General features: G+C 39.4%; 2 protein-coding genes and 1 long non-coding RNA gene across 6 annotated transcripts in view; 1 reads left to right on the top strand and 2 right to left on the bottom strand.

Annotated features, from left to right (window-relative positions):
• asgrl2 (asialoglycoprotein receptor-like 2) overlaps positions 1-5,880 on the top strand; it is a 5,915-nt gene extending 35 nt beyond the window's left edge. The window contains exons 1-11 of one of the 4 annotated variants that reach the window (XM_043232568.1): positions 49-114; positions 244-304; positions 822-923; positions 1,444-1,560; positions 1,719-1,730; positions 2,609-2,713; positions 2,887-2,958; positions 3,030-3,104; positions 3,188-3,339; positions 4,874-4,983; positions 5,058-5,880. In XM_043232568.1, the coding sequence (XP_043088503.1) occupies positions 827-923; positions 1,444-1,560; positions 1,719-1,730; positions 2,609-2,713; positions 2,887-2,958; positions 3,030-3,104; positions 3,188-3,339; positions 4,874-4,983; positions 5,058-5,211 (894 nt within the window). In that variant the 5' untranslated portion in view covers positions 49-114; positions 244-304; positions 822-826 and the 3' untranslated portion in view covers positions 5,212-5,880. Of the gene's footprint in view, positions 115-243; positions 305-533; positions 630-820; positions 924-1,443; positions 1,561-1,718; positions 1,731-2,608; positions 2,714-2,886; positions 2,959-3,029; positions 3,105-3,187; positions 3,340-4,873; positions 4,984-5,057 lie in introns of those variants that run through there. The other 3 variants (XM_043232567.1, XM_043232569.1, XM_043232570.1) reach the window with 3 other exon arrangements.
• LOC122334568 lies at positions 1,633-5,172 on the bottom strand. The gene is made up of 2 exons (XR_006248767.1): positions 5,036-5,172; positions 1,633-1,671 (listed from the first exon to the last, which is right to left on the bottom strand). It is a non-coding gene; the product is annotated as an uncharacterized LOC122334568 (long non-coding RNA).
• Positions 5,488-7,500, bottom strand: part of LOC122334567 (FH2 domain-containing protein 1) — a 7,854-nt gene continuing 5,841 nt past the window's right edge. The window contains 1 exon segment of the mRNA XM_043232571.1: positions 5,488-7,070. Coding sequence (XP_043088506.1) covers positions 6,087-7,070 — 984 coding nt within the window. The 3' untranslated portion in view covers positions 5,488-6,086.

Genomic DNA, 7,500 nt, shown 5'->3' with positions numbered 1-7,500 from the left:
ACAGCTCATGTTTACTGCACACAAAGTAAATATTCTTCCACTCAAACACAAGCTCAAAGTACAGATTCACACACACACACACACACACACACACATTCATTTCTCACGCAGGAGGTAAGTGACAAGCTGTTATTAATTTTCTAATGAAATCCATAAGTATTTCATCAATAGCAATAATCAGAATTGGACAGAGACTAACGATCTGCTCTCTTCTGGTCTGGTTTCGTTTGTTTCATGTCACAGACTCATCTGACTAACGATCTAAATTAAGTTGAGAAACGCTCATCTGGGACAGTATTGCAGGGTCAGGACAATTTAATGTTTTTTTGTTTAAGAGTTATATTGACTGTTAATACACTTTCATGACGTGTTTTCAGTGTTTTGGGTCGAACACACTGTAAATGTTATTTAACTGCCACCGAAATAACAGGACTTTTATTTTGCCGGTTTCTCTGAAAGCCTAAATTATTTTGAATGTTTTAAGCAGGATCACGTCCAAGCGATCTTTAAAACGATGTTCTCTGTATTAGAAAAAGGCTATAGGCGGTTAAATCAGCGTTTCGGTGTTCCTGAATTCTTTCACGCTGGTGAAATTCAAGTCGCGGTCACACACTGCTGCCAAATCGAAGGTCAGGTTCGCCGACCTCGGCCATTCGACCAATAGAAGCTCGGGAATCCTCAGACTCGCCTGTGATTGGCTGGAGGAGCCTCGCTCATCAGCGTCTCGGTGGTCTGGAGGCATTTTCGGGCCGAGATCTCTGCTGTGACATCATTTCCTGTAAGAGAATGAACGGGTGGGCGATCACGTGTGTGTTTGCAGGTCACCATGAAGGCCGCCGCGTCCGAGAGAGGCTCCGGAAGCGAATACACAGACGAGTTCGAGAATCACGAGTCCAGTGACGACACCGAGTTCTGGAGGAAAGGTGTGAGAGAACAAAATATGATGAACAACGGCTTTATTCAGAGAGGAAGAGAGGAAGCAGCGTTGCTTCAGTATAGAAAAAAAACAAAAAGGAAGTCAATGAAAAGATCCCAGAGAGAGTGTGTGTGTGTGTGAGTGTGTGTGTGTGTGTGTGTGTGTGTGTGTGTGTCTGTGTGTGTGTGTGTGTGTGTGTGTGTGTGTGTGTGTGTGTGTTCTTCCAGCATTCCTCTGCTCGTTGACTAACTGTAGTTTATTCAGCTGCACAACCCCCCTTTGACCTTTAACCTCAGAGTCACACACACACGCAGAGTCCTCCCCCTAGCAACGCCCTAGCAACCACATTAAATCATTCAAATAAATGAAAGAAAGAAAGGTAGAGATAGATTCCTGTAAGAGAACAATAACACATACAGTCTGTACAGAATAATAAAACATGGAAACACAACATGAGTGTGTGTGTGTGTGTGTCTCTCTCTCTGTCTCTCTCTCTCTCTCTCTCTCTCTCTGTGTGTGTGTGTCAGAGTCGTCTCTGCGCATGGTGGGGTCGTCTGGGGGTCGCTGGCGGTGTCGTTTCTTCGTCTCTATCGGTGTAACGGCTCTGATTCTGCTGCTGCTGATCATCACTGTGTCTGTGAGCCGTGAGTAAAACATCAAACAATCAATCAATCAATCATTTGTATTTATATAGCGTCTGTATGTCTCTGTGTGTGTGTGTGTGTGTGTGTGTGTGTGTGTGTGTGTGTGTGTGTCTCTATCGGTGTAACGGCTCCGAATCTGCTGCTGCTAAACATCACAGCATCTATGAACCGTGAGTAAAACATTTTCAATCAATCAATCATTTTTATTTATATAGCATCTGTATGTCTCTGTGTGTGTGTGAGTAAAACATCATCATATCGTACTGGCAGCATGTCCTATTTGTTTTTATTCATTTTTTAGTGTGTAATATTTAAAGTTTACAAGAGAGATTGCTACCTCAATATATTTGTGTTTCTGATGGATTTCTGAAGACAGTGGTGTGTCATCTAAGGTCTTTATAACTATGGTAGCTGTGGGCTAAAGGGAGCTTTCTTCGTTAGCATCAGACCATATAATTAGACTATTCTGACCACGTCAGCAGCGGCTTTAAAGATGCTTTTTTGGATTCTTTACTCAAAAGTCTATATAGCAAAACAGCCTCATTTGTGTTTCCTGCTAAATTTCACTTTTTTTAAAAAAAATCTAGCTTTAGATTCTGTAGATGTTTCTGTATGTAGCCTGCATTTTTAAATAAATACAACAAATGAGTATTTACAACAATGCAAACTGGAACTTAAAGGGTTACAATTCTGAAAATGATTGCAAAAAAAACCCCAAAAACCATTATCAGTGAAAGCAAAAATGTTTATATAACATTTTATGAACAGAGGTGTAAAAGTACTCAAGTGAAAGTAAAGATTCAAGTATGGCCAAATTTCCATCAATGATTTCATTTGCTTTCAATCTTGTGCATTCAGACTACATTCAAGTTTACGTTGACCATGTTTAATGTGCATGAGATAAAATAAAAATGTAAGACTTAGAATAAGTCTAGACTTAGAACCTAGACAGCAGAATAAGGCCAAAACACATTTTTATACATTTACACAAAGATCACACTAGAGCTATAAATAACGTTTTCGTGACTGTAACTGTGTGTTTTGTTAGATGTGAAATTTGACAGGAAGTTCGCCACTACAGAGATGAACGTTCAGAATCTGACGCAAACGCTTGCGAGCGTCGTAACCAGAACACGTGACCTAGAGAACCACGGTAACGAAGCCTTCCTCATCCTTCATCCAGATTAAATGACTTCTCATCTGACGTCATCGGTTGCTCCTATTTATTAACTAGAAAACTAAGAAAATGCCATCTGCATTCGTTTTTTCACTGAATGTTTGTCACAATATAGAATTAAAATGTATTTTAAAATGATGTGTGTTCAGGAAATAAACTGCTTTTGGAGATCAGCAGTCTGGAGTTTGATCAAGTGACGATGGAAAGCATGCTTAATAATAGTAAGTAGCACACAAATACACATCCAGACAAAACAACGCAAAATCAGTCTTAATATATGTGTGTTTGTTAGTGTTGGATTCAGTGCAGGAGCTCCGGGACAGAGTTTCAGATCTGAAATGCCAGATTAACAAGTTAAAGAACAACAGTAAGTGATGCTGTAGTAGTGTGTCCTGGTGTCTCGTGCAGAGAGTCACACGTGTGTGTGTGTGTGTGTGTGTGTGTGTTCAGACACGCAGGAGCTGTGCTGTCCTGAAGGATGGCTGCTCTTCTCCTCACACTGTTATTTCTTCTCTAATGATGGGATGCCGTGGGACGCAGCCAAAGATGAGTGTAAGAAGAAGAGATCCGAGTTACTCGTCTTAAAAAGCAAACCAGAGAAGGTCAGAACTGGTTCGTACTGTACAACTTAACCAACTAAACTACTCAACACAAGTACACCAAAGCAACTTAACCTGAATAACTAAATGAACCCACTACTCAACTTTATAACTGTTTAAATCATGTGGATTTTTTTCAAACTTCATTAAACAATAAAAAACAACTTAACCAGAAAAACAAAACCAGCAGAACTACTCAACATAACTAAACCAATACAACTGAACCAACACAACTTAACCAGAAGAACTAAACCAACAGAACTACTCAACATAACTAAACCAATACAACTGAACCAACACAACTTAACCAGAAGAACTAAACTAACAGAACTACCCAACATAACTAAACCAATACAACTGAACCAACACAACTTAACCAGAAGAACTAAACCAACAGAACTACTCAACATAACTAAACCAATACAACTGAACCAACACAACTTAACCAGAAGAACTAAACTAACAGAACAGAACTAACTAACATAACTAAACCAATACAACTGAACCAACACAACTTAACCAGAAGAACTAAACCAACAGAACTACTCAACATAACTAAACCAATACAACTGAACCAAAACAACTTAACCAGAAGAACTAAACTAACAGAACTACCCAACATAACTAAACCAATACAACTGAACCAACACAACTTAACCAGAAGAACTAAACCAACAGAACTACTCAACATAACTAAACCAATACAACTGAACCAACACAACTTAACCAGAAGAACTAAACTAACAGAACTACCCAACATAACTAAACCCAACACAACTTAACCAGAACAAAACTGAACCAACACAACTTAACCAGAAGAACTAAAGAACCAACAGAACTACTCAACATAACTAAACCAACAACTGAACCAACCAACACAACTTAACCAGAAGAACTAAACTAACAGAACTACCCAACATAACTAAACCGATACAACTGAACCAACACAACTTAACCAGAAGAATTAAACTAACAGAACTACTCAACATAACTAAACCAATACAACTGAACCAAAACAACTTAACCAGAAGAACTAAACTAACAGAACTACCCAACAACATAACTAAACCAATACAACTGAACCAAAACTAACAGAACTACAACATAACCAGAAGAACTAAACCAACAGAACTACTCAAACATAACTAAAAACCAATACAACTGAACCAAAACAACTTAACCAGAAGAACTAAACTAACAGAACTACCCAACATAACTAAACCAATACAACTGAACCAAAACAACTTAACCAGAAGAACTAAACCAACAGAACTACTCAACATAACTAAACCAATACAACTGAACCAAAACAACTTAACCAGAAGAACTAAACAAACAGAACTACCCAACATAACTAAACCAATACAACTGAACCAACATAACTTTGTTTGGTCTATTTATTTAAAATAAAACCCTTGTTAAGTGTACTGTGCTAGACTACCCGAGACCTGTCAGGGCACACATATATTGTTGTTGCTCTCTCGTTGGTCTGATTTCTTTGAATATATGTTTATTCAGACTAATTGTGTGTGTTCAGACTTTCGTGGTCAGTAAGACCAGGCCTCTGTACTACTGGTTGGGTTTGAGTGACGCACGCACCGGTGAGTGGGAATGGCTGGACAGGACGCCCTACACCATCATCAGGAGGTGAGTGTGTGTGCGCCGCCAGGAGCCTCGCTCACACTCCAGCGCTCATCACGTGTGTGTGTGTGTGTGTGCAGTGAATGGATGCCCGGTCAGCCGGATGACTGGAAGCATCATGGTTTGGGAGGCGGAGAAGACTGCGCTCACTTTCATCACGACGGACGCTATAACGATGACCACTGCTCTCGGCACTACCGCTACGTCTGCAAAGCTCACGCCTCCTCCATCTAAACCACATCAGCGGGAATATAAAAACTCACCATCTTCTGTGTATAATCAACCAAACAATTCACTTTATTTTGTAGTCATGGTTTAGATAGATCTCAGACGGAGCGAGGGTGAGGATGTTCATTTTTGTGTTGTTACAGTAATGTTGTAATGATGTTACTGTATAGTAATGCTGCGCTGTGTTTAAATCAGTTCTGATGATCTAGTACCATTGCAATGTGAATGTAAAGTGAATATACAAATGATACATCAAAACGCTTCACAGATTACTGAGAATTAAAAAAAGCTAATCATTGGCAAGTTTATTAATGAACATTTATTTGCTTCAAACAAGTATGAAGCTGTATGTATAAATCATCTATACTTTCCTTTTTAATTAATTAAGTTTATGGGCAATGTACAATCTTAATAAGATAAATAAGAGCATAAATTACACAATTAATTAAAAATAATAAAATATATAAATTATAATAAAAAAGATTCTTAATTAAAGCTACTGTTCAGAAGTGTGACGTCGGTGAGATTGAATGAATACATTTATTCATCGAGGATCATTAAATTGATCTTTAAAACTGACAGTAAGACGTTTATAATGTTACAAAAGATTTCTGTTTCAAATCAACGCTGTTTCAATTTATCTGTGAATATTAAAAAAAAAATGTATGCATCACAGTTTCCACTAAAATATGACTGTTATTGATAGTAATCAGAAATGTTTCTTGAGCGACGCATCAATATATTAGAATGATGTCTGAAGGATCATGTGACACTGAAGAGTAATAAATTACAGATATTACCAAACGAGTGTTTCTGATCAGGTAAATGCAGTCTTGGTTTAAAAAGCCCAAACCTTTGAACAGTGCTAGCATAACGTCTCTCTACCTCCACGTGGGCTGAACACCTTTATCACGTGACCCTCGAGCAAGCGCTGAGCTTTCAGTGGCGGCGCTGCTCTTCCTCGGCGGCCGGACCGTTCCTGCAGGAGGTTTAGGGACCTGAGAGAGACCGAGCGGAGCTGCTTTAGCCTGCTGTCCCGGAGCACTGGTGCGGCGACTCGTTGAGGCCACGGTGTTGCGGGCGAAGCTGAGCGGTTTGACCGAGGTTTGAGGACTGGGACGATCGAGGGTAACGCGACACATCTTCTCCTCCGGACGAAACGCTTGCGTCTTCTTTGCGCGGCTGAGGACTGAAGAACTGTGGTCCTGCCGGAGAGGAACGAGCTTCCTCAAACTCGCCGTTTCAGAGGAGGACACACATTTAGGGGATGATGATGATGATGATGGTGATGATGGTGCTTTAGTGGAAGGTGAAGGTGATTTCGCAGAAAGAGTTGCTCTGTTTTTAGAGCTTAAGGTTCGTTTGCTGATTGGCTGTTTCACTCCAGCGCTGGTTTTGATTGGCTCTTTTGTAGACATGGTTTCATGAATAACCTCTGGTTTTGATACTAGAATGACCTGTGAAGCGTCAGAGTTCACGCTTGAAGATGTTTCCTGGCTTTGTGTTTGAAGGTCGTTGTTCTGCGCTTCCTGTGTGGAAAGACTCTTATTTTGGATCTCCGGCTCCTCTGTCGTGTTTGTGATGGAGAGCGACTGTATCGGAGGAAGTACGAGTGTATCCGATCCACAGGGGTCAAAGGTCACGCTCTCGTGTTGGGGTGAGTGACGAGGACTGTGACAGCTTGTCTTGAGCAGCTGCAGAAACCCCTCCCTCTTTAATGCTGCCGCCACATCAGCTTGGCTATTGGACTGCAAGCTGGAGGCCCCGCCCCCATCTTCATGCCCCGCCCACGAGTGGCGCTTGTCCTCTGACTCCTTCAGACGACTGCGCCGAGACTCCTCCCACATTCCTCGCTCCGCGTTCTCCTGAAGAGAGAAATGAGTTTAGGATCAGACTGAATTAAAGAATTTATCCATGGAAACATTTAGAGATAGTGTGAAAATAAATACATAATAAAGAAAATAAATAATTATTTTATGTAAATAAATAAGTAAACAATAAAATTTGCATAAATAAAATACATTTACTAAAATAAATAAAATAAAATAATGAATACATTTTATAGTGCAGTACTACAATTTGTTTAAACATGAATATAAACTAAAGTATATTAAATTAAAAAATAATTTAATTAATTAGTTTATTAATTACTACACTTAAAGGTACAGTACTATATTGAATAAAAAAAAGGTTTTACTAATATTGTATAGCATATTGTTTACCAATTTAAATTTGTCTAAACAGACTTCAAATATAAATAAGTAAACAATAAAACATGATTATTACAATCTAATG

This window comes from Puntigrus tetrazona, unplaced genomic scaffold, assembly GCF_018831695.1.
Source record: "Puntigrus tetrazona isolate hp1 unplaced genomic scaffold, ASM1883169v1 S000000575, whole genome shotgun sequence".
NCBI lineage: Eukaryota > Metazoa > Chordata > Actinopteri > Cypriniformes > Cyprinidae > Puntigrus > Puntigrus tetrazona.
Note: the sequence above shows the minus strand (reverse complement) of the source record. Positions and strands in the feature narration are given on the sequence as shown.